We start from the raw sequence: 26576 nt of genomic DNA, 5'->3' as shown, positions 1-26576 counted from the left end.
GCGGCTGAACAGTCCATTTTTTCATTAACAACGTATTTGTTCTGCCTCAACGATTACAAATGATTGAGTTTATATCCCATTTGATTTACGGATTGACTAAACGTGGACGTTAGCTCACAAAAGCGTCCCCTGTGACCTTTCTAACACAGCGAGTCTTAAAGAACTTCTGAAGCACGAGTCAAGTTCGAGTGTATTTGCTTTTAGTATTTGAAAAGGGGATGTCTTACTTTGTACAAAGGAAAACTAAAAGCTTTAAGAGCAGTTTGAAAAATGTCTCGGAGATACGTCGACGTGAGGAGTTAAGATCTCGGCGGCGGTGGCGGCGTTGGCGGGTGGCGACAAGCAATGAAGACTGATGGCGTCTCTGGGAAGCAGTTATGGAACACGGTCGCAGTTTTAAAAAGCCATTACCCGCGGCAATGCACCGCGTAGATTGCCTCCGCCATTGCCCCGCCGTTCTCATATTTCGGAACACTTTATAATCGCATCTCCCACGCTTCACTTCCTCGCTAACTTATGGTGATTACGCCGTGAGAGCGACGGGAAGATCGGTTCGGTAATGAGATTGGACCGTCTCGCTAAAATTTTAGAGTGTCGTCTGCTAATTGCGTCTGTGGTGCTGTCACGTGCGGCTTGACAGCGTTTAGCGTAGGGGTCGCTCTACATTTAACGGCAACACTGGCGTAAAATAAAGCGGGGCTAAAGCTTTTAGAAATTTTAGTCACGCTTTTATAAATAAAACTTAACTTATGAGTAGGTATGTTACACAAAATAACCTCCATTCTTTACCTACCTGTTACCACACAGGCTATTTTATTCTGCACAAAAAAACATATTTTTTTTGCATTAAATGAATTTAAGAGTCCTAGGAGTACAAATCAAGAGGTCGGAAGAAAAACAAAACAGAACAAACATTAATTTGAATTCCGTGACAGTTGAAACTTCTCGAACAGGGACAATTTTCTGAATTGCCTTCATTTGAGTCTTTCTGAAATAGGCATTTTTGAGCATGACGTAACAAATGAAAAAAGTTAGAATCGAAAGTTAATAACTTTATCCCATTTATCAAGACATAAAATAAGTTTGAATAATTCTTATTCGTGGTTCGAATACTATTACGGAACTGTACACGTAATAGATAACAACTGGAACTTTTTTAGATAAAATTATAATTTTAGTACCTATAGAATAAAATGGTTATTTCGAAGTCATTTCTTTGATGAAGTCGTAATTATAGTCAATACCCTACATGACTCCACTGCTGAAAATAAGCCTTTCCGATAGCACACTTCTACCCGGTGCCCCGGTTTTTTCAACTAGCTGCCATTTAAGATGTATGTCGTTAATCGTAACATTTTTTTTCTATCCTAACATGGGCCACTTTATAGTGCTTTGTGTTTATTGAATACTTCATCAATCATCAATGGCCTTTAATAGCCCACTGTTAAACTAAAGGCCACCTTAAACCACCACGCTGGGCAAACATAGAATACATATAATATATACCAAGTTAGTAGATTGTAATAGTAGCAAATATGACGCGAACGCTGCGCAAGGGAGAAGGGGTGGTGACAACTGTATTCTGATCTGCCGTCACCACACGGAATCGAATACTTACTGGGGTGTAATTGAGGGGTGCACGGCTCACTGCGATGGCGGGAAAACCGGAGGGCTGGGGGCTCGCTGCCTGTACGTAGCCAACGCTGTCCGCCGCTGAACCGTAGACGTCAAGCGCAGGGCCCGGCGAGCTAGCGGCCGGGAACCCCGCCCGCCCACCGGCAGTGTGCGGCGATGCTGGTGGGCCAAACCCAGCTGCGGCTGCCTGGTAGTTGTTCATCACTGCGGGAATTACGCGTAATGGTTAATATAACCTTGCGATCGCAACAAGATTTCTCCCTAATAGGTGGAAAATTCCAGCCGTAATTAATGTCACAATACATTTTGCGATATACAATATTTCATTGTTTTCAGTATTTTTTTTATGATATGCGTTCATAAAAGCTGTTTCAAAATTATACTTGGAAGAGAAGTTAATTTATTTTTCATTATAAAGCTGACTCAATTTTAAAATATTAACTGACATAATGTTATTGGTAGTTGAAATATGCGTAGGTAATTCACTTTATAAATAAGTACAGTTATGCTTTATATTATTTAATAAATATTTGCTTATTTTATAAATATAAATTGCGTGGATGTTATTTTGTAAAAATGATTTCGTTGATGTTCCTGAATGATAATGTGAGCTACATGATTGGACGGTATTTTCGTTGGAGAATGGTAAATGAGGAATGTATTCATGTAGGAATGGCATGAAGGCGTCCTCACCTGAGAGCGCCTGCGCGAGCAGCGGTGTGTTGTTATTCGGTGTGAGTTGGCCGTTGGTCAGGTCCACTGCAAACATACACATGGTTCGCATTCGCTCCACGTACGCGAGTGACTCACACACTCGGTAATTATAAAACACACAGATCTATGACTGAACCATCGAACTTTCGAAGATCTCTGCCCGAACATGTACGTATGTGTATATATAATTTTAAGTAAGTGTATTTCAATAAAGCTTGACATTAAATTTATCAAGCGCGAATAAACTTGAAGCGCGTAAATGCATGAATAATTTAGCCGCTGGAGACAGATGCCGAGCTGACGAATGAGCACGGCGAAGACTTCCGAGCTGAGATTATGTTGGAACAAAAAAATATAACGTATGTCACGTGCATTCAAATGAAAAAGAGAGCTCGAAGTTTCGCGCGCATAAATCACAGAGGACGAAAAAAACTTTTACAAAATATCCAGTAAATTATCTGACGTGAGTTCTCGGTGGCACGCGGTGGTCTGCTTATTGAATAGGGAGTGGCATTAGCATACGGCGCACGTACCGGCGGCGGCTCGACGCCGCTCGCTTCGAAACTCGCTTCTCGCTCCGCCTTATACTCCGCCCTCGCTACTATTTTGTGCAGAATTTTCAAAGCTTTTAGAGTCTTCGAATTTTAAATTAGTCTCAATTGCTAGTAAATGTAAATGTACTTATGTAAATAGTCAGTATACTTTAAAATGTTTTGCATGGATTGACCTCGATTACATTTCTATAGGTGGATTCCATCAAATTGGTAGCCCGTATACTTTTAAGTGCTGTTTATAATACCGACGTTCTTAGATACGTATTCCCTAAAAAGGGAATGGATTCCGTTTTTGCTTGCTCATAATACCGCCATTAGTCCTATTGGCTTGTACGACAAATTTTATATTTGTTAGATGAGCGGGTTGTGATTTAGTGTGAAAAATGAAAGTCCGCGGCCGCACCAGGTGATTACCGGCCTGCGAGTGACTTAGCAAAAAAAGTACAATATAAGTAATGGAGGATGAATGATAGATGGCACGGGTATCCCGCGCTCGCGGCCGCTCGTGCCCGCTCGCTCGCCGGCCCTCACTAAAATGCTGACACATTTTAATAACATTACGCTGCGATGTGAGAGGCTATTTATTTGAGGGTTGCCGAGTAATAAATAAGAATTTGAGTAGTAGCGCAGACACGTCTACTGATCGTTAACGTGTCGATAGCACGTAGCTCATTCTTTTCCCATTACGTCGACGGCACTTATATTTATTGTCTTTCGCAGAAATGAAAATGAAAGACTACGGCGTCCCATGTTGTGATTTAGTGCTCAGATCTAAACTATGCATACAAAGTTCATGCCACAGAATTAGCACAAAATGATTTGTTTACATTCATTAAAATATGTGCATTGTAAGAATACCTAAGAAGAAGAAGAATACCTAACGAGCAATTATTATTCGATTGAAGTTCTCGTTGGCTCGGATCACAGGCAACGAAGCCCTAAACATGCCCAATTAAACTTGAACTTAAGGCGTGTTTCTGACCTCAGATAATTTACAACTTAAACTGTTCTCTTTACAAGTAAGTGTAAAGTAACTTCGCGTATCTACACAGGTCATATCAGAAGAGGCAGACGTTAACTTTGTACATTATATTGTAACACATGTTTTAGATGTAATTTGTGCGTAGTTAAGTGGTTTATAATTTATGGACAAGTGTAAATACACATAAGTTATGTTAGAACTAAGAATTTCGCATGAAGTAAAATAAGAAGATCACATAGGAAAATAAATACGGGATATATTGTAAATAAAATATGTATCAAAAAGAATCTAATAAAATACTAGGAATACGAAATAATTTTACAACTTAGCACCAGGCAATTTCCAATTTTATTGGCTTACTGCAAAGTCGTAGGGAGTTTATAGAGGTAAGGTGATTCGCACCCCAAGTAAGCCTCTCACCTTACGGGAAGCACATATTCATCTATAAATTCAGAGGCCGTCTTGCGAGAGCTATTCGAACTTTCATAATTGCGAAGTTCGGGGAAAGTTAATAATTCTTCTTCAGAAGTGGGATGACGGCCGTACAAAATATTCACAGAGCGTACTTTGCCTTAAGGCTCACCCTTAAAACCATGAGTATCTTACGTTTTTTCTACGTGTAACAATGTTTGATAAATTATAATTGAAAAAATATTTTTATAAAAGTTTTGTAATTTTAATGAAGCTTTTGGTACCTATACTGTTATCCGGGTTCTGATCTCTGTCTATACCTTTATTTTACTACTAAATTAGTAATTAGAGAACAAGTGCTCGAAATGTTTTAGTTATTGAGTAATCATACGAGTAGTATAGGTACTGTTGTAGTAAAACTTCTGATAGTTCCATTAAAGTTTGATGAGTTGTTCGAAAGCCTTATTGAATAGAATGTATAAATTAAGTAGCAAAATATCGCTTGTGTATGGCACGCATTAATCTTGACTACAAAATCAGAAAAGTATGAATCCAAGGCCGATAATGATTATGATGATATCAATAGATTAAGAAAAACAGAAAGAAACATATTTTAGAACTCGTAGGAATTTCTCCACTCAGACTTCTGTACCTTCAAAATTCCTGTACACCACCTAGCACCTACAAATAGTTAACCATACATATAAGGAAAGTTTAGCAACACATTATTCGTATCAAAATTGAGTACTCATGCCACCCCAGCAAAAGGTCTACGTTCTTCATCTCCCACTCGGTGCGATTGAAATGTTTTATTTCAGCCTACATGTGAGCTCCAAATACAGACCGCAAACGTATATTTAATAGCTGCCATCAATAACTCGCGCGAAGATGATACGTTTTTGCGGATTCTCGATGGTTTAGCTGGGACTTATCTCAATTGAAAATTAATGTTATCTCTATGCCCGTTTTACGCACCATCCTTCTGTAACTCGTGATTTAAATAAACCGTATTTTTTTCTTTAATTTTCTCGCAAACATATTTTATGACATTTCACCGTGTTGTTTAAGTTGCATCCATGATATGTAGACCCATTTTTTCATTCCATACATTTAACTTGGTTCAGTCATATATCGTTGAAACATGAAAAGCGATATCAAAAAAGCTAAAATGAACCCAGAGTTATAAAATCACACTTTGTAAAATAGAGAAAAATTTTCAAAACTTGTCTACTGAATATATTATTATAAAACATCGTCTAACCATGTAGTCAAATTATAAAATACTGGCGGCAGACGCCGCTTACAACTACAAATAACATCTACTGCAAAAATTTAAGATACATTTTCTATTCTATGTTTGAAATCGGAAATATGACTACAAAGTCTATTGGCATTAAATTTGTTTTTTTTTAAATATTTTATCGTCAGCCTAAAATCACTTCTGCCTAAGGCACAACTGTTTAAAATACAATAAATTTCTATTCTATGTCTTAATACTAATTATAACCAATACCACTATGAAAAGAGTTTGCACCACCATCACAATATTTTACCGACAAATTTCTACCGCTTCGATCGCTTACTTAACTACCCGCTAAATGGTTAAAATAAAGCAATTATTTATTTTCCGACTTTTAACAACTTCGGAAAGAAAAACCTTTCCACGCTAATGTTAAGCTTCACTAATTTACAATAGGGAGGAATTCGCCCGCCATAAAATACTAAGACTAGACTATTCAGAAACTCCGCTAGTGAATTCTTATAAATCGCCAGATTGAGTCTATAACTTCTGATTACTTAGGTTTAGGCTTTTGACCTTCTAATTCTTCGACTATACTAGAATCTATTTATAATAAGTCTAAGCTTTGCTAATTTACTTATAGTTCGAGGAACACTAACAATCTACCACACTTTTTATAAAAATTCTTCACAACAGTAATTCAGCTTGCGTATAATTTCGCCTACACTATTCTATGTCTTCAACGGAGATACTGGTCAAACTTTAGTTCAAATTTCAAAGATAAATGTTACTCGCCCTATTGCTGTTGCGGACGGCACACTGCATTCACCAAACTCCTGTTTCTCTTGTATTTCGTCAACACTATCGTTTTCATTCGATTTGACATAAGCATGTCACTATTGGAATTTTCGTATGGGACACAAAATCTATTATCCTTTGTCATACGATTCATCAAATATTTTCAAAATTGCTGACAACGGGCTAGCGTAACTGGCACGACAATATTTGATGTTATGTGCCAATAAATTTATGTCGCATTGTCGATTTTGTTCGGCAGTGACGTGCTACAATGATATCTAATGCAAAAATCGTTGTTCTATTTATCAAATTGTCATGTTCTATTTATCACGTTGCATAGTCAATTCGGATTATTGACATTTGTATTGTCTCGCATCATTAAAGTAGTCAGCTATTAAGGTATCTGATTGGCTGTTGAAAAGTCGATAAATTCATCTCCTGCGCCCGTTATGCTAGCCTTGTTAATGTAGATATACAGTTGAAGTATGCTTTCACAGAGGATAATAAATTTACCGCCATTTTGATGGCCGTATTATCAGCGGTAGGTAGGTACTTAATATAGTCTAGAAGAAATTGGAACACTAATAGAATTGGCTCAAAGTATTCCGGGTCAACATTCCATCAATCAAATTCTACAATCAAAAGGTACGGGCGATGGAGCTTGCTAGACTAACGGGTTACTTTAAGAGTAAGAATTTTACATCTATGACATTCATGAAAAAAAAAATATGTCTAAAAATAATTCTGACCCATCCATACACAGCACTCTTGATCTATTGGCGATGCATATCCGCCGAAACTATTTTAAACTAGAAATATCTAGAGTTTAAATGAATTTCTAATAATATAGAGACAAGAGTACGTAACGCACTGCGTTCCGACCTATTGTACAAGCACTAAATCTTAAAGGTAGGTACTAACACATTTAACGGATAAACATCTTAAATTAGTAAGGGAGTTGACAATGATCGCGACACGTGGTCATTTGCCGCCTCATCTTTTTATTTTAAAGCTCATCGATTAACTAAGCCCGTTAGAGAGTTTTCTTTTGCTTTATATTTAAAGGTTCTAAAGTATTAGAAGCGAGTGCATCCAATACCGACTTTGTATTCTTCGCTGGGAATAAATCTACATTCTGAGGCAAGTGAGTGCAGGCGAGTTGTATTGAACTATGTAAAATAGTTGCGGATCTGGTCCGCGGGCTGCATTCTGAGGGCGAGCGTGTAGAATGTGAGGAATGCCGAAGATGCGGCGGCGAGACCGCGGTCGCGCGTGCCTGTTCGGGTGGGGGCAGCACATTTCGCGAGAGACTACTGCGAAACAACAACTGCCCCCGCATGATCAGCATGCGCTTACCGGCCTGCCGTTGGGTCGCGCGGCGCGGACACCACGCTGCATGTGCCGCATTGGATGAGTCAGAAAACGGAAAGCCAACTTTAAAATTCATTTAAACCGCGTAGGTATTAAACTTGGATCATAATAAGGAATAATCAAACTTCACCGCACGCTAGCCGACTCCACGCTACATACTGTTCCTTTCGGTTTATTTTGGTCGCAATCGATAAGCGAACGAATGTTAAATAAGCGGGCCGTGAGCGACCTCGATTGTCGAACAATCAGTTGGACAGTAAACGATAAAACTTATTTTGCTTATATAGCGGAAAATTCCTTTATTTTAAAATATATTGGCTTCACAATACCAGAATCTTACGATTACAATTAAAGACGATATGTCGAAACAGTGATAAGAACAATACTAGTGACTTAAATTACACATTTAGTACATAAGAATATTTGACACATGGGTTACATTACAATATTAATAAAATTGTGCTTTACGAATACCTAAATTATTTTATCTAATAATTTGGATAAACTTCCTGAAGGAAACCGCGTTAATTTGAATATTTTAAAGTTTAGTATCGAGCTATCGGGGCAACCTAGCTGGGCGATATGCTCACGTACGCATCTGCGAATTATCGCCGCCATTGTTATAATTTATAGCGCGAGTTTGCGACATTGCATTCCTTAGCTGCGATTCGGGGGAGAATGGAGGGCGTGATACCAAAGAGATGTTCGCTTTGAAAAGATTTATTTGTTTTCGTAAGATATTCCGGGAGTCGTTAACGGTTGTTCCGGGATAAAGAGCGGTAAGGTTGTGGCTTGTGGCGGTCTGAAGGAGCGGCGCGGGCGGCAGCGGCGGCCTACGAGCCCTGTCCGAGCCCACCCGGGTTTACATACTCCACACCGACCATCAGACGACTTTCTGCCGGTATAACTCCCACTACACCTGCAGCAACAAAATAAAAAAAGCTACAAAGCCCGCCACGGAACTGGGGAGGGCTCCGTCAGAACCGGGGCGCTTAAATAAAACAAAAAGTATGTCAAAAAGTAACTTCGTAATCCGGAGTCCAAATATTATGAATACGCTTTGTAAAATTAACTTGGAATAAAAAGTAGCGTTATGCTAAAAAAAAATTAAACGCGTTGAAATGTGCAATAATATTGCTATATAAAAAAAATCCTATTAATACCTTTATGGAGAAACTTGAAAATGAATAGTTTATTAGAATTTCCGACTCGCACAATATGATCGATCTCTATTTGTATCACGCACAACCAAAAGGGGAGAGGGCCAATACCATATTGCGGTGTGATTGGATAGTTTATCGTGTTAAAGACTATTTTTAATGTATAGAATTAGTATATCTAGACACGCAAATAAATTGATAAAAACACGGGGTAAGTCAATCTCACATCAGTAAGATCAAAAATGATCATAAATTGCATATTCTCGTGGATATTTGTAAAGTTTAAATGCGAAGCTATAATTTTAATGGCAAATTTTAATGGTAGGACTTAATAAAGGGTTTATTTATAACCAGAAGCCACACATTAAATATTATATAATTACATTACGAGATATTATATTCAAGCTTATTTTATTTATGACTAGTTTAGAGGATGGCGATTAGGACGGTCGCACACGTAGCGATTTTATGTTCGAATTAACTTATATAGGTATATTTCATAATAATTTTGATAAAAATCTTAATTTTGATGAAATTAATTATAGCGAGGCGCTGAGATAAAGCGACGGCTTTGTCACGAATCGTCGATAATCGTATCCATTTATTGTTTGGGGCAGATTTTATTATTTTTCGGATGTTTGAAAACATTAAACTGTTATTATAACATTAACACGAAGAAGGTAGCATAAAATACTTGCATCCAAAAATATTACACAACAACAACAATAAATATTATTAATAATAACATTATCGCTTAAGCAGTGTAAATATATAAAATATAGAGAAATAACTTTGAAACACAAAGTAGGTATATAGTATCTACATAAGTATACATTATAATTATAGCAAATATTCAATTAGGTATTAAAATAACACTTTCCAAGCTCGATTATATTACTTTTATTGATTAAACAAAATCTAAACTAATTCTAGAAATATTTAACAAACTACGCAAATGAAAATCTAATATGATGAAATATTCCTACTCATCCTCTAAACTTAGTAATTATAGAAAACAACTCCTAAGCTAATCGTCTAAATGTCTTATCTGTCTAGGTAATTGTTATATTTGTAGAAGTTATTCTTAGATATCTAACTGCAATAGTAGGTATTGACTGAACACAACGTTTTTATTTAAATACGGTCTTTTAGGGATAATTCAACATTTATTATTAAAATTGGAAGAGCACAAGTTCCATATGAATGTGGTTTAAAAATAAATTATAATCATTAATAATTCACGTAAAAGTATTATTAAATAATAATAATTAATCTCCATTGCTACAGTTGGTAAGTAATACTTTCATTCATTTACGAATATCAATTTGACAGCACGGATGAGTATAATGACAAGTAATTAATTTACTGTTTTGTAAACTGGCTATTTAATATAATATAAAAAATAACATTTTTAATGGAAACAAATATAAAGAATATTATATCTTGTTATTTTATGGTAATCAGCGCAAAATCGAAAGTTTGGAGCTACGATTTTTGTTTCTCAATGCAACAGTAATAATCTAATATTACCGCTGCTTCGTAAGGTAATATCTGTGGCATGAAAAAGCTTCAAACCAGGAAGGAAAAACGCGAAGTGTGGTAGCACCCTTCCGTAACAACGTGTAAAGTAAACGTTCTAACACTACGATTTATTTTCAAGTTAAGAAGAGTTTATAAGTTGTGTTCAGTCTTGTTTATACGCTAGAGAAATTTAAATTCTACCCGCTAAAACATGCTATGAAGATAAATACGAGTACGTTTAGAATGTTACTATCAAAACGCTACAAAGATTATATCTAATGAGTTAAACTGGTTCACCTAACCTAAGCCCAAGCATTACTCGCTACATGATGAATAATAAGTCTAGGCTAAAATTTTCAATAAATATGCAGATTACATATTTTATAGTACATCCAGCACAGTTTAATGATAAGGTAACGCCCTTTTTATGAATTTTAGGAAAGTTTTCGATATTATACTTTAAGTTTATAAGGACTTGCGACAAAATTACCTACCTACTCTAAATTTATATAATTTTATCTCGAAATTATTGCGGTTATTTGTGTGAAGATGCATATAAAGGTGGTTTGTCTGGAAAAGTCAACCTGGGTCTATTGCGAAAGTTTGTAACATTGGTAACTTTACTTTGATTATTTTTCTAAAACGTTGATACAATCTGTATCTTAAAATTAAAGTAATGCTTATTGATAAGAGACTTAACGGAATCAGTTATAACTATTAAAATTAACAGAACCTTTAATTTTTCACTAAAAACTAACGGTTTTATAGAACTTGGTATAATTTTTTTTAGGTTTGATTTAATTGCCAATACACCCAGTATTGGCAATTCTTAAATAACATCAGACCTATCAGCTTTCTTTAATACCGGATAATAAATATTGTTGATTTATTCGGCGTCGTGGCGCAAACTTTCTTAACCGTACCCTTGAGGATTATGCATTTTAGACAATATTTTATGATGTGTATAATATTATTAAGTTTTTTAACTTTCAGCATAATATTTTCAGCACGTTGTAAAGTTTTGAGATCGCAAAGCGTTGTTATTGGTACGTAATAAAGATGTCTCAGTTGATTTTCTCATCTTCTATTACTGATCATCAATATCTTATGCATTATAAAAATATTATGTCTGCGTTTACTTTGAATTAAGCACGTGAGAAGATAATAAATACCACAAATGAGTTGAGTTAAAATTGCATTTTTTATCTTTACTCTTTGCCACGTGCTTTTGAATAGACACTATAATATAATTGCATTTATATTTCATAAATATTTAAGTTATCGTTACTGAAATATCAAATGTTTAAAGAACAAAACTCACTATTTTATTTCTTTCAAAAAGCTTACGTCGATAAGAGCTTTTCTAAAGCAAGAATATTTTATTTTATATAAAGCGTATTTATAACAGAACTAATGCTCGCAATTGTCGTGTTTTTATACGCTTGTGGCTTGAAACGTCTGTCTCGCGTGCGGTAAAATGGTAGCTTAAAAGTAATTAGTGCGAAACGATTTGTTTGACTAATACGAAAGCAAAACAACCACAGCCGGCCGTGGTCACATCTACGATAACATCTATTGTGAAATTAAAAAGAACAATAGATCAAGTTTTTGACCCAAAAATTCATGGTTGTATAATTTCCGGACGCGTTTGCGAAAATTTTGCACTTGCTTTTAGGCTAAAAAAAGCAAGGCAAAAGCTTACTGGTACAATTATGGAAGAACGAAAAGGATCCAAATACGCTATGTAGGACAAAAAACAAGAAGAGTATTTGAACAGCTGCGCGTAACTCCCGCTCATACCGACTAGACTCTCTTGTGACGGAGAGACGTATTTGACGGAGCTTTTTGTTTTATTTTACAAAAATTACGACCAAAATATGAAAAGTCTCGTTCTATGAATAATATATTTGCTTTATTTGGTTTAATTTGTTTTTTTTATTTTTTCACCAAGTAGTTGGTCTACGCACAAGCTAGGTACCATATTAAGGACGTTATTTTTTAGTATACTTCTGTATCCATATCCTGAAAACGCGTCTCTGCTAATAAGGATTATGCAGTGGCGTGATACTTGGCGGTGACGAAGACCACGCCGAGGGTGGCAAGAGGGGGCACCGGTGTTCGTTTAGAGATAGAGAGGCAAAGCTAATGCGGTATTTGCGCTGGAGTGTTTGCTTGACGCGTAGCATTTGAGAATCGTTAAAAAGAATCGCTTGTAAACATTGCGAGGCGCTCGCATTTGGTCGGATGCTTGCAACAAAATCCTGAAGGTAAACAATAAATAGCATTTCTCAAAACTTGGACGTTTTGTAATTGACGGCGTGGCAGATTTATCTAGATGGCTCAGTCATTGTTAGAGGTGTTAACTTGTTAGTAAAGTTGTTAGTGAGAGTTCACACAAACTTTTCCCGTTGCCTTGGCACAAGTTAGTGAAATAGTAAGTTAGGACATAGTCACCGCAATTATAGATTACGAGAAGCATTATGGTTTAAGTTATTTAAATGGTTTGCGAGTAGGTAAGTTGGTTAAGGATGTGTTGGGTTACGAATCGTTAGCAGTTAGTGGAATGCATTGTCGTCGGGCGAGTTCACAGATGCATGGCGTGTACATTGTAAACCCCACTGAGCTCGAGTGGGTGGTATGGCAGAAGTGTCGCCAGGTGGTGGTAGTGATTGCCGGATAGTTGGTGGTGCAAGCTCGCCAGGGGATTACCTGCGGGGTATGGCAGCCCGAAGCTAGGATAGCCCGAATAGCTACGTCCTGCCGCGTAGGCAGCGTATGCTGCGGGGAAACCTGCGTAACAAACAAATAAAAGTTAATCGTTGAAAACCCCATTCATGCAAAAAAAACTTCAGTTATTATCAGATTGCATGCTTTCAATTAATTTGATTTCAATCAGACATCGCTTTTGTTGACAGCGACACCGGCGCTTCGATCCATTTTTTGGTACGCACTACGTGCCACAATAGCCTCATTTTCATATAGAGCCATCACGTTAAAGGTGGACTAAATTATGACGTGTAAGCTCGGTACGACATTTTGGACAGTGTCCAACGGATGATATTTTGTAAACATCGTTAAATGTAGCAGACTATAAGTGGACGAACGACGATTTTATGCAATTAGGGAACGTCTTACAGCATTTCATTAACAAACTTCTTAAATTACAAAGTAAACTACGGCTACTCTAGATCGAAATTTGAGAGCAATGTGGACTAGTTTCAAACAGACATTATTGCTAACGCTACATATAAAACAATATGTTTGCAATATCGGCTTTGTGAACATGAAGTCCGGCATAAAAATGTGAATGATTGATGGGCGGATCGTCGTCGGAGGCTGATATTATGATTACCACACCGGATCGTTTATCATATTATTGCCAATCAAAATAGTGTATCTGTCAGGCCACGTGATCCATTACGGTGGATGGAAGCACACCTCGACATGCAGTTTGATAATCCATTAATTAGGCATATCGTCCTGTCTATTGCATTACGCGTTAAAGTAAATTGTCAAGTCAATTATATGCTGTCATGATCCGTTTTGGTGCGCTATTTGGAAATTGAATAATTTGGGTTCGGAAGCTTAATATATTATATTGGTCAGACTGGTACCCATACAACAATGAACTGAGGATGCAGGGGCTGTAGAAAATGGTTGGAATTCAATAATACAATGTGAATATTAATAAAAACTTACCGTCAGGAAGAGCACCCAATGACCACATGAAATCTAGAAATGTAAAAACATTTACATAAATTGATCGATCCTTACACCTTAATAATTATACAATCGTGTACTAGTCATACATTGAAGTTCTTGTAAGTGTACCGTGAGACACTATTTTGCTTGGCGAAAATGTTCTTGTGGATTGTACAAACATATGTGTGACACAATATATACTTAGATTACAGTAATACTTATAATAGTTTAAGAGTTCTAATTTTTTCTACCACTCAAAAGTTACTAGTATGACTTCAATGGGGTATGTTAGTCGCTATCACCAAAGATGATTATATAACTTGACTTAAATCGTTAATCTATTCTACACATTGTTAGTCTAAAGCTAAACATGTTAAACAAACAGACATCTTTAAATATTTTAGAAATGAATTTATTAATCTAAACACTACCGAATTTTCCTACTTAATAAGTTAATACAATTAATACTATTTATTAGTTTATACGAGAGCTACTTTGGATAATACACATTAAAGTGAATTATTAACACTTCATTGTTAAAAGAGTAACAAATAATTAACTAAGAAATAAGAAAACTAAAGACAAACTAAATTAAAATAACTAAAAAAGAACAAAGTTCATAAGTATTTACGCATCCCACTTAATATAAAGATAAAGGAAGTAATATGTAATCTAATAAATACCATAATTACATAGTTAAGTCGTTTCGATTAGTATACCTAGTCTAAAAAATAATAAATAAAGAAATAATGTATAAAATCATATCGACTAAAAAATCTCACAAAACTCATAAATAACATCGACTGTTCATAGGTACCTCTTTTCTTCCAATGATAACATTTTTTGAAAAGCCGACATCGAGTTGCAAAGCTATTTATAGTAAAAGCTAAAATATAATGTCATTTAACAAAATATCATTTCGAAAAAACTTCATTAATTCAGCCGTAAGTAACGTCGTAACTAGAAATTGACTCTAAGCTGCTTTAGTTGTTTCAAATGGATGGATATGTAGCAAAACTGGCAAGAATCAGCAGAACCATAGGGCCCTTAGTAATTATTCCATATTAAAAACTACATAAAAATCAGAAAAAATACCAGGCTTAGTACTATTATCATCTATCTATTTATAAAATCAAATGGCATTAAGCACCTACGACCTGGTAGAAAAATATTTCTCTATTTCCCTACATAAAATTGTTCCAGATGACTTTACTACTTTTCATAAAAATGTAATCTTTATATAAACCTTTGTATAACAAATGTCTCTAGAGCTTTACTAATTTATGTTAGTTGGTACACATTTCGTACAAAATCTGCTATCTAACTGATTCTCTAATGGCAATTACTAAAATAAGACACTTTTGGATATTATTTGTTTCCTTAGATACATTTAAACAAAACGCGAGGGTAGGTACAATAGAAGATAGGAATGTAAGAGAATAAGAGGAATGGATAGGAAAGTTCGCCAGCGCAGCACGATTGGACTAAATTGCGAAGTATAATACTGGGTGCGAAAGTACTGAAAACTTAGACAAACTAAATTAGAAGGGTTGATGGGGATGTTGCTGAAAGAGGATTGCGGATCAAAGGGGCATCGCAGTGGGTAACGTCGAGTGGGTAAGGGGAGAGTAGATAGTCGGGAGATCAAGAGCATGAGCTCCAAGAAGTTCAGAGACGGAGTACGCCAGTGGCGGTATGGTAATAGGGGTTAGAGTCGGTCGTGGGGGCCGCGGAGTAGGGCGCAGGGCAGCAAGCGCACGGCGATACATAGTGGCGGCACCGGTAGCCCCTGCACCCGTGAGAAGGAGCTGCGCGGGCGCATGGATGGGGTAGGGAGCGTACCGAACGCCGCCGGCTGCCACGGTGCTACCTAGCAACTCACCGTAGGCGCCGCGTCCTGCGGCTCTCGTCTTCGCCAAGTTTGCTGGAAGCATGACTTCTTTCGGCTGTGCTTTTTTGCATTCCACCTGAAACAATACAAATCGATAAAAGTAGGAACATAATCCCATAAAAAACAGCTTGATTGTATGTGATCGTAAGTCACACGACACCTGTACTGGCTAAACGTAATTTTTTAATACGCTATATATAAAATAATAAATAAATAGTTTAGGATGATAGGATCTACTTATGCAACTATTTTGATATAATTTTTTTTATCAAAGAATAGGATTTGTTTGATGTGATAACTCTATTGTATTTGTAAGACGATCGTAATTAAGAAAGTTATGACGAAGTAAAAAAAAAATTTATTAAATTCCACAAAGAAAATAGTGCAAATGGTATACTTGTAGTCTGTAAATTGAATTTCATTTATAGATTTGCATGCGATAGAATTAGTACTAATAGAAATATATATCGCTGTTGTTTCGAGACCGCAAGAATTTAGGGCGATGGCAATGTTGAAGAATTAATTGCTATTATTGTACTTGACAGCACTAAGTAAATATCATCTCAAAATTGGGTGAGTCGCAAAATTATGGAAGAAAAGGGGGTGACAAAATCAGTCGGCAATCCGTTCTGCTTCACGGTACGACTCACAAATTGAATTTTAATATACTTTATCAAGTCAAAAGGCTTAACATTGAATACTCATTATGCAGAGCGATAAAATCTAAATGATTGTGGTACATATATTGTGTGATTTGAAATTGTAAGATTATGTTTCTGTTTTGATTTATATTGCTTGCGTATTAGTATACTTGATCACTGGTCAGGTCTTTACGATTATGCTGTATCATATAAGACATTTAGAAACACACTGTCAATATAGAAATAATACAATCATCGCTTGAAATATTGTACTAAACTAATATGTTGACCAGACAGTTTTGTATGAAATAAAAGCTCTCATCTCACCTGCGATTAAATAAGATCATTCGCTAGATTTATAATCTTAATTAAATTGGTTTATAATGTCGTGTTTGAAAATATTTTAATATACATATTTTTTGTATAATGGATATACAACTTTATAAGAAGCGCTTAAGGAAGATCGTTAATGAATGTTAAAAACAGCGACGACTAAGGTAAATTAATGTATCTTATAATTAAACTCTACGTTTAATCGATCCATTAAGCAATTTTAACGAACGGTATGGTTTACTTCAGAGCTTGTATCTCCTACCCCACTACGGAGGGAGGCTGGAGGCAGATATAAATTACCCAATCTACGTTAACCCAAACCTCTAGCAATAGAAATTATTTCGCTACCGAGTGAAATTCGTCCGAAAAGTACATAGGCTTACATTATGTAAAAAACATTTGAACAGCCCTTTTCTTTAAACGTCTTTTGTAAAATTTGAGACCAGATTTTTTTTAATTGAATTTAAGAAATAGCTAGATATTAAATTTATATAAAAATTGTGTTGCAACTTAAGTTTACATCATTGCCTTAATGTCTAAGATGCGAATTCCATTGCTACCAATAAATAATGGTTCCCCAAAAAAACTTGCTTGCTTTAAGAGAATACATTCATAAAACACATGGATTTCTCATGACAAATTGTTACGTTAAAAACCGCTTGGCAGACGGACTAAAACTCGGAGCTATTTTTCATCGCCATGCATAATCGCGACGCGTCCTCGTTGTAGTCGTAGGTACGGTGCATAAAGTCCCGTCGACATTTGTCACGCGGACGTCATGAGCCGACAAATGAAGGCTTTGCCGCGGCGTTCGCGCACTTTGTGCACTTTGCACAACTTTCTACGCCGACATGAAACTACGTGCTTTTGCATTAACGCGGGGAAGTGAGTGCGAGACTCCAACGTGTTGAGTGTCTTTCCACCAAGTTTTATGCCTAGATAAGACTGAATAATCAACACGTGATGCTGAACTTCAATGCTTAGATTACAGCCAAGTACCCATGTACGTGTTATAAACTGAGTGTTTATGTTTTAGATGGACTACCACTATCAAAAGCTTGACTTTTTTATTCTGAAAACGTAAACTGTTACAAACAGTTATGGCGTAGCAGTTTGAAAACAATGGGTTTCGGTCTTCCTCGATCGTTTGCTAAATAAAAGTACAGTGTGCCGCAATTTGTCACTGCCGTTAAAGCCTAACAAATGAACCAGAGCCTACGCCAGCGATGTGGTCATCCACATTTGTTCAATAGCACGCAAACGAGGGGACATGATTGACAAATGTCACCATAAGTGATACCGCAAGAATGATATTTATGTGACATTTACCGCTACGATTGATTTAGAAGTTAAATCAATCAACCCAGTTTTTCCGCTGACAAAGATTTAATCGGAATATTCAGCCTCATTTCGGAGTCAATAATAATTGTATTAAATCTATCCTCAATAATACAAACGGCCATGAAGAAAATTTTGTTCGGGATTCGACGTTAATTGATGTCGCGTCGCTGGCGACCGGAGTGGGAAACAAAAGCTCACAAACAATTCGCATCGGAGTTCGCAATCCCGATCAAGCGTTCAAAATCGCGACGCAGTTTAATGACACGAAAAATAACAAAGGTAAATTGTATTTAGCCCTGCTAGGTAGACGCGCCCCGACGTTATATCGATTGAATCCGATCGAGTATCCGACATCGACGCAAAGATCTCAGTTTAACCGAGCGGACTTAAGACGCTATAGGCTGAAGCTTACTGCCGCTTGAACTTGAGCCTTGCCGCCCTCAAATTGTGCCCTTAATCCTATCGATGTGTGCGAAATTTAATTGTTTCGCTGGAAAACACCGCGTTTCATACTTCGCCACCTTCGCTGATCACTCGCAGTTCGAGTGGTATTAATGCGAACGTGAAAGCAGTCATTAAATTTTTACTCCATTGATTTCGGCAATTCCTTTAGAGGTGGAATAAAAAAAATTACGTACCTAAGTGATTATTTTCTGTAGTAAAATTTTTACCTCAAATTTAGAACTTGTACCCCAGATGGATCATATTGTGAATTTATACCCAATGAATATACACTCATTCTGTTTCAAATATTATTTTCATTTGTATAAAGGAGATTGGGGATACAAGCATACACATTAATTTGTGTTTGTACTGAAAAGAATTTTGTGTGAGTAATTCGCTATTACAACCTTTTCTTCGTTGATACGCTTACAAAATATGCGGCTGCTCGGTTGATGTTTTTTTAATTCACCTTTATGGTCCTATAAAAATGTGTCGACGTATAAAAAAGGTATAAAATAATTCTAGGGAAATATGTAAACCGATTACGTTATCTTCTTTCATTGACTTCTTCTGTATACTGATTAGCTCACAAGTTATGCCTTTATGAGAACTGTGTAGAGTGTTAATAATTCCCGATTAGACATGGAATTATAACATCCAGACTTTTGGGGATTGATGAAAAGAGTATTATGCGGGAAAATTTTGTACCAAAGTTTAATAGTGCTTGACAGAACTGTCTTAAGTCCGAAGGATAAAGCGGTCTTAATTTCTCTCAAGTAATACAAAAAACTACTTAAAAAAAGGTGAGCATCAGACTAATAGATTAAACCCTTACCAATAAGTACTTAGTCTACTACATTTTTCAAGTGAAAAGCGAACTAACTTGTTGAAAAGTTAACTATGACATAATTAAAATTAAATAAAGAGTCATTAAAGAAAAGAAACAAAGAGATCAAATGCCTGCAAAACAATGTGGAATAGATGCTCTACATTGTTTTCTGGCGACAATGTTATTTCATTGCTCGTGTAGAATAGCTAAATGGTGGAAGTTTTAACATTAGTACCTATGTATACCGTTGCAGATTCCTGTCGAGCGTGGAACGATTCAAGAAACTACAAAATAAACCAACTTCTCGAAAGTACAGTAGGTATATGTTTACCGAACTTATTCGCATGTATGTTGACGTTAACAGCATTTTATAAGATTTTGCGTTTGTTTTTCTTAAACTGAAATTTCTGTTTCCTTTCAAATTTCTTCGGACTTTGGGCAACCGGCCAACCAGACTAGTTTTATAAGAGTACAAAATATTGCAAGAGTGTCTACCTACGTAGGTAAAATTTGTCATTGATCTTTTTCTAAAATCAGCTGTTCTTTATTGTTTCATGTTGTTCTTTTGTGATAATTAGTAGGTATCTGATGCATCTTCAGATGCAGTGTTCGCTTTTTTATGTAATACCTTACGGTTCCACAATCTTTTAAGGTACAAGAAGTACTTTTAATAGCGTCCACAAAAAAAATAACAGCAAAGTAAATACAAGGTAGTAATTATCTTGTGTTAAATTGTCTTAAACACGAATCACATGACGCGAAATACGAAAATCGTAAGGACATACTTGTACCTACGTACGTGAGATGTAAACGAAGACGGATCGAAGAGCGGGAGGGGAGGCTGAGATAAGTTTATCAGAGAAACCTCTCGCCTTGGTATTGACTGAGCGTCGTAGCTTGGCCCTGATTGCCGTTAAACGGAAGGCGGAGCGTGGGAACCGGAGACTAGGTGAGAGCTCCACAAACACACCTATACTAAAATACCTTTAGCATGTTACTATGTCCCTTTTACTAAGCTACTTTATTGATATAAGCCGTTTGTTTTTGTCACGTAAAAGTATGTCTAAAAGAACGACTTTTTATTTTAAAATGTATAATAATGTATTATTCATTTTGCAGTCTTATCGAGCAAACGCATAATCTGATGTCTAGAGATAATCCTCTGTTATGAACATCTGCAGCAGTAGTAACGTATCGATTCTCGTGGCAGTTCTTGTAGCTTCTGCTATTTGAATGGGATATATTTTTGTCATTATTTATATGGCTTCCCATACACTACACTGCTAGGTTACTGTGGTTACAGACATTTTGTAACCGTTACCGTTACGCATTCACGGAAATGGTAGCAGGTTTGACGACTACTATGTCAAAAGTCAAAAGTCAAAAATATCTTTATTCAAGTAGGCCCACAGGTGGCACTTTTGATGCGTACATAAGAATTACACGGTAGTGAGATGATGGCGATAACCACATTCGTAAACTTAAAACTAAAGCTACGAGGGTTCCAAACGCGTCCCGGTCTAAGAAGAAGCCCACAACAAACTTAGCCGGGTGTTTTTTTTTTTTTTTTTTGTTATCGCCATCTCACAATGTAATTTCAATGCAAACATTAATGGACTTCTTAAATGTTATTGTGGTTGTATATTAAGGAAACGTATCTTATAAAAACTCCTTCTGTGTCTAAACTTACGCTCAACAGGTCACCTGTAATAAAATCTGTACGTCAGGGATGGTGAACCTTTTTACTTTTATGTACCTAGCAATTTTTACAAAATGTTTAATGTTGTCAAACTATTCTGAATTTATATAAATTTGAATGTTAGTTTGATAGAAAAATTAATCGTGAGACAAAATCAAAATATAAATGCAAGCGTACATATCGATTGCGTGGTTTTCATTCATTTTAATTTAGGCAAAATAAATATTCGAAAATATAATAACAGCTATTTAACAAAAGACACGAGGAGAGCGACAGCTGAAAGTTTTGAAATAACTTCAAACATTAAACAATAAATAATGTATGCTTTCAAAATAGCAATACTCAGAAGAAATACCAATTCAGCAGGCGCAGCAGCAACAGTGCGAGATGTTTTATAGGGTTCACGAAATATTTCTAAAAGAGCGTTGTCTGGTCCCCCGATAGAAACAATTTAATTTTTCGTATTCCTGGTTCGCCATCCCTGCTTACGCCTTAAGAATCTTACCGTATTTACGAAACTCTTGTTCCAAGGAGTAACATAAACGTCAGCAGGCGTTATCCTGCGAAATTCAGCGCAGTTACTTAAAGTGTTGCGAGTGTTTACCGAGGGGGCACGGGCGTGGAGAGGGCGGCCGGGGTGCGATGGGCCGTAATGCGCGAAATTCAAATCAGATATACGATCGAGTCGTCGCGTCGCCCGTCTTCGATAAGCGGTAACGTTACCTGCAACGCTTTACAGATAGCCCTCCAGCCACTCGTGTATTTCGCGCAACTTTTATATTCAAACATTGCTTGAAAATAAATTTCTAGATAGTCGCGTGTGATGCTGTGTTAAATTTTGTTCATAACCCAAGTAAGTGTATTCGTTAAAAATCTATTTACAATCTCTCACTTTACGAGGAACTAGTTCTGTCCGCTTGTACTACTCGTGTCTACTGTTGTTTCCCTTCTATGGTTATAAATGCTATGCTGCGTAAAAGCAGACCTAAAAACTTGTTGTCGTATTTGCATTAGAAGGTTTCTCGGTGTAAAGTTATCTTCGCTTTTATTCCGCGGCCTAAGTTCGTTGATTAATTCAGTAGTACCTTACTGAACCTCACTAAAATATTTTTTCTTTCCATTTTAACTTGAAGAGGTAATAACATTTAAATATATCCTACAGAAAAAAAGTAACTCAGGCAGACTAATACTTCACTCTATGAAGCAAACAACGCACGGTTAGTATTTATTAAAATTGTAGCCTAAACCATGTTTAATGCCATTGCAAACGTAGTAATCCTGTATTTTATCATCTGAATTAGATGTAAGCTTCAAACTTAGTAACTTTATGCCACAGTAAGCATCCTATATACGGCAGAAGTGGAAAAGTAAAGTAATCAATATCCTTTTAGACGGCTAACGTCTGTGACTTGGCAAAACCTTAATCGTAAGAGGTTTTTTCGATGTAATTTATGTAGGCTAATGTTACTCCCCTTAACATACAAATTAAAGTTAAGCTTACAAATTTCTTGTTTAAATTAGGTAGATATGAGTACGTTAACAATAAAAAAGTTATATTCATCCGTTTTTTAAAATCAAATAATATGAGGATACATTTTTGTTATTTTCAAGTCAGTATATAAAATTATAGTATTAAATAAAAATACCAAGAAAATAAGCACGCAAGTCAAATCAGCGTAGTTCTATTAGATAATTTTATACTAATATCGCATGACAAATACAACGTAATGAAAATATTTTTTTCTAAGTAATATTGACGGGTGTATTACTTATTTGATTTTTGCATAATATGGTAACAGAATGTCTTTGTGTGTTTTAAAAACCTACGCTAGCTCACCTACGGTAAATAGAATCAAACATTTATATCAAAACAAAGGTCACAATGAAAAATATTGAACATAATATTTCTATTGTAGATGAGGTACCTACTGCGACATTGCAGGGGAATAATTGTGTGAATTTAATATTATGTTAGCGTAGTAACTATTATAGAAGTGTAACTCAGACATCAAATATTAAGAGACATTGTGGCTGGTACAAGGCGCATGCATATGCCTGCAAAATTTATCGCAGTAGAACGGGTGCGTCTAAAGTTATTTCTAGAAAATTGATCGTTAAGCCCCTAGAATTATTTCTTTTTACTTGAATCGCGTATTCTGAATAATGTTCTCAGCAAAATGAGGCACTCGATCTGGCTTTTAATATACCGATTTGTTAGGGATTTTTGTTAGGGATTTGCTAAATAAAAACTTTCCTCTATACTTTAAAAGAAATGAGGAACCATTTATTTTGGTAAATCGCGCTGAATAGACGACAAAGAAATACAGTGAACCAATATACTTTAATATGCTAATTTGAATAAATACTTGCTTTTATAAATTATGTATGTTTATAGATACGAGTGGTTGTTAAAAGTTGGGCTCTACTGTGATATGATTCATCATTGCTTTTTACGAAACAAAGAGGTTTGGTTACAAGCCAATCCCTACTAAATACAATAAATTTGAAGGCGTGGCCGATGGTTACTTTGTGACCAACAGGTTAACGTGATTTCGCATGGCATTCATTAAATAACTACACTGTGACATTGACTAATCCTGGACATGATATTTTCCGTTCAGAAAGAAAATCCATGCGAACTAAGTTGCTGTTTTTCCGCTATGAAGTTTAGAAAGACATTATTAGCTAGCCAGTTAAAGCTGAAAAAAAAATACTGGACCAGGCAATAGAGGCAAAGACTCAGGTAATTGCACAACTTGGCAAATGGCACTCAAAAAAGAATAGTTAAATCGAGAGCAAAGCAAACAAAATGCGTATTGGCAACTACTCAGCAGTGTTAGCGGCCGTTTGCAATTGTAAGCGGGCGAGATTACCGTAGACTCGTTGCTTAACTAATTCGTATCAAGCTTAAGAGCCACTCGAATGTACTAGAAAAAGAATAAAACGATCGTGAACGACCGGCTGAGACGGCGACCACACAGTTTAGTCAATAGAAACGTGCAATAATGAAATTTGTATAATATTAGGTGGAGACGCCGAGCGAAACCCCTATAAAAGTGTTTCCATGTACGAATTGAAACGCTTCAAGAATGAATTCCACGGCGAATTCCAAATGAAAATGCAAACGATGTACTGGATCTGAAAAAGTGGTATTAAAGACTACTTATGAGAGCGATTTGCATTTAAGTACATAATTGTGGAATGTCGGCATCCGTTACGTGTGCGTTAATGCAGCTTCAATTTGCGAAATTGGATGTTTCTACGGTCGGCGATGTAGCATCTCTTTTCTCTGTCAAACGCCCTCTGCTTTCATTAGGTAATGAAAATTCATTGGTCAAGTTTACATTACGGACGAGTGCTATAAAGGCAAATCCAATCTTATCGGGTAATGTTATTATCTGGATTACATTTTCTGAGCGAACGTTTTCTTTATACGTTAGTTAAGGAGGATAAATACCGTAATGGTGTTTTGAAATTAATAGTAGTTGGTGCTGGTTTACGATGTACATACACATTATAAGCTGTAGCAATTAGTAGCAATTAAGTGGGTTGGAGCGCGGCGGCGGCGCCTTCGTCAGCCCGCCACGGACTAGATTAAGGCTTGCGGCACGTGGCCCCGCTCGTAACTTGTTTTGCATGAATCTGTACACGACTTTCATACGACTCCCGGGAGGAAATTCAGTTCAGCACCTCTAATGTAAATGAAATTGTGCACGAGAAATAAAACAGGGCTCCTCTGCCGCTATTTATCGCCGCTCGCGTCTCCTAACTCCCCCGTAATGGGAATGTGGAGAAGTCGCGCCGAGCGCAGTAATGAACCGGCCTGGCCTAACGTATGGCCTTTATTGATGATGCTTGCTCCCACTAATATTGCTTTCTTACGCATCTACACTCACACAAAAAACTACCTCAAAAATGCTATAGTTGGATCGTTTGTCGCACGCCACCTTGCCATATGGTGCGGTTCACAGGACACATTGTCCGGTGGAATATGGGTGTCGAATACATTAATTCTAAGCTCTGAGGGTGACTAAAATAACATTTACCTGGGGTTATATGGTGGCGAATTTATCCAATGATAATATTATAAAATGTTCTTTCATTACATGTTATACAAGTTTATTTAAAAAAGTTTTGGATTCAAATCATTTGGAATATTGTAGCGATTATTTTAAGTAAGGACTAATTTTTTAGTCATAAAGGTAACTTATCTTTATAATAAATTAGGCGGATTCCCTATGAAAAAACTGTGATAACATCAAACTTATTAGATTAGACTTTTATATGTATAAAACTATCATTGTTTTTATCTATTATTAATAAGCACAATTTGTACTTTTAATACTTAAAGAAACAAGTTCTGGACAAGAAGCTACGTTTAATCTTTCTGAAATAAAATCCCAACAGTTTTATACAATATAGGCAAGTGGTTATTACAGGTAGAAGTAGTACAATTTGGTCGATACGAGCGTATATGAGGCGGGCCGTGCCTTGCCGTACGCCACCTGTGATTAATTAATTTTCTTTCACGCTTCAAATTTAAGTTCGAGGCGAAATCGTTAACGGCCGGAAAGGCCTGTTGAGCCATAATTTACGTCTTTGCGTTGCTTCACGTTAGTTGCGTCACTTGGGAATTGCGTGCCGTGTGTACATTATAACCATTAAATTTATATAGTAAAAGGTACATAGGAAATTGGGTGGTTGTTCGACTAGTGATTGGAGTCAGATTTTAATCGAACTTGTAAATTTTAAGTTAAAAACCTCGTGGAGATTGTTCCAAATTATGTAGTGTAAGCTATTACGATAAGTTGGATATTAAATGCGTGAAAAATTACTTAATAACGCCATTAGCATCAAACATTTTATATTTCACTCGAATTATTTTTAATCGTAATATTTGACTCGACGGAGTGTAAGTGGGAGGTTAGTACCAGTCAGCCTCCCAAAATGCTAACCTCACCTGCACGTGGTGCACCCTACCGTCTAATCGACGAGGCTCTGGGGACCGACAAGTGGCGTTATAACCACTTCAAATTGGCTAGACTGAATAAATGGCACCGACCGGTGTCAAGCAGCAGCGACGCCGGTGCGATCAGTCTAGCCCTGCGATGACCAACCCGCCTGCCCAGCGTGGTCATTACCGGGCAAATCTTTGTATGGATAGAGAAAAGAAAGCCACATTCCTGGCTCTGACATCAGGCGAGTAGCTGGGAGCCGCTGGAGGCAAGCGCCCCAGGACCATGTATTGTGGAACTCCCTACAAAATACATATGTGCAGCAGTGGACGTCAATTGGTTGAGGTGATAATAT

At 36.5% G+C, this 26576-nt stretch overlaps 1 protein-coding gene across 4 annotated transcripts in view; it reads right to left on the bottom strand.

Moving 5' to 3' along the window:
* Nucleotides 1-26576, bottom strand: part of LOC120624201 (RNA-binding protein Musashi homolog Rbp6) — a 692918-nt gene that overhangs the window by 3724 nt on the left and 662618 nt on the right. The window contains exons 9-13 of one of the 4 annotated variants that reach the window (XM_039890595.1): nt 15971-16055; nt 14086-14118; nt 13096-13176; nt 2329-2394; nt 1619-1839 (exon numbers count right to left, since the gene is read on the bottom strand). In XM_039890595.1, coding sequence (XP_039746529.1) covers nt 1619-1839; nt 2329-2394; nt 13096-13176; nt 14086-14118; nt 15971-16055 — 486 coding nt within the window. Of the gene's footprint in view, nt 1-1618; nt 1840-2328; nt 2395-8409; nt 8625-13095; nt 13177-14085; nt 14119-15970; nt 16056-26576 lie in introns of those variants that run through there. The other 3 variants (XM_039890597.1, XM_039890596.1, XM_039890598.1) reach the window with 3 other exon arrangements.

The sequence above is a fragment of the Pararge aegeria genome, chromosome 6 (genome assembly GCF_905163445.1).
Source record: "Pararge aegeria chromosome 6, ilParAegt1.1, whole genome shotgun sequence".
Taxonomy (NCBI): Eukaryota; Metazoa; Arthropoda; class Insecta; order Lepidoptera; family Nymphalidae; genus Pararge; species Pararge aegeria.
The sequence above is the reverse complement of the archived record's forward strand: the minus strand, read 5'-3'. Positions and strand labels throughout refer to the sequence as shown.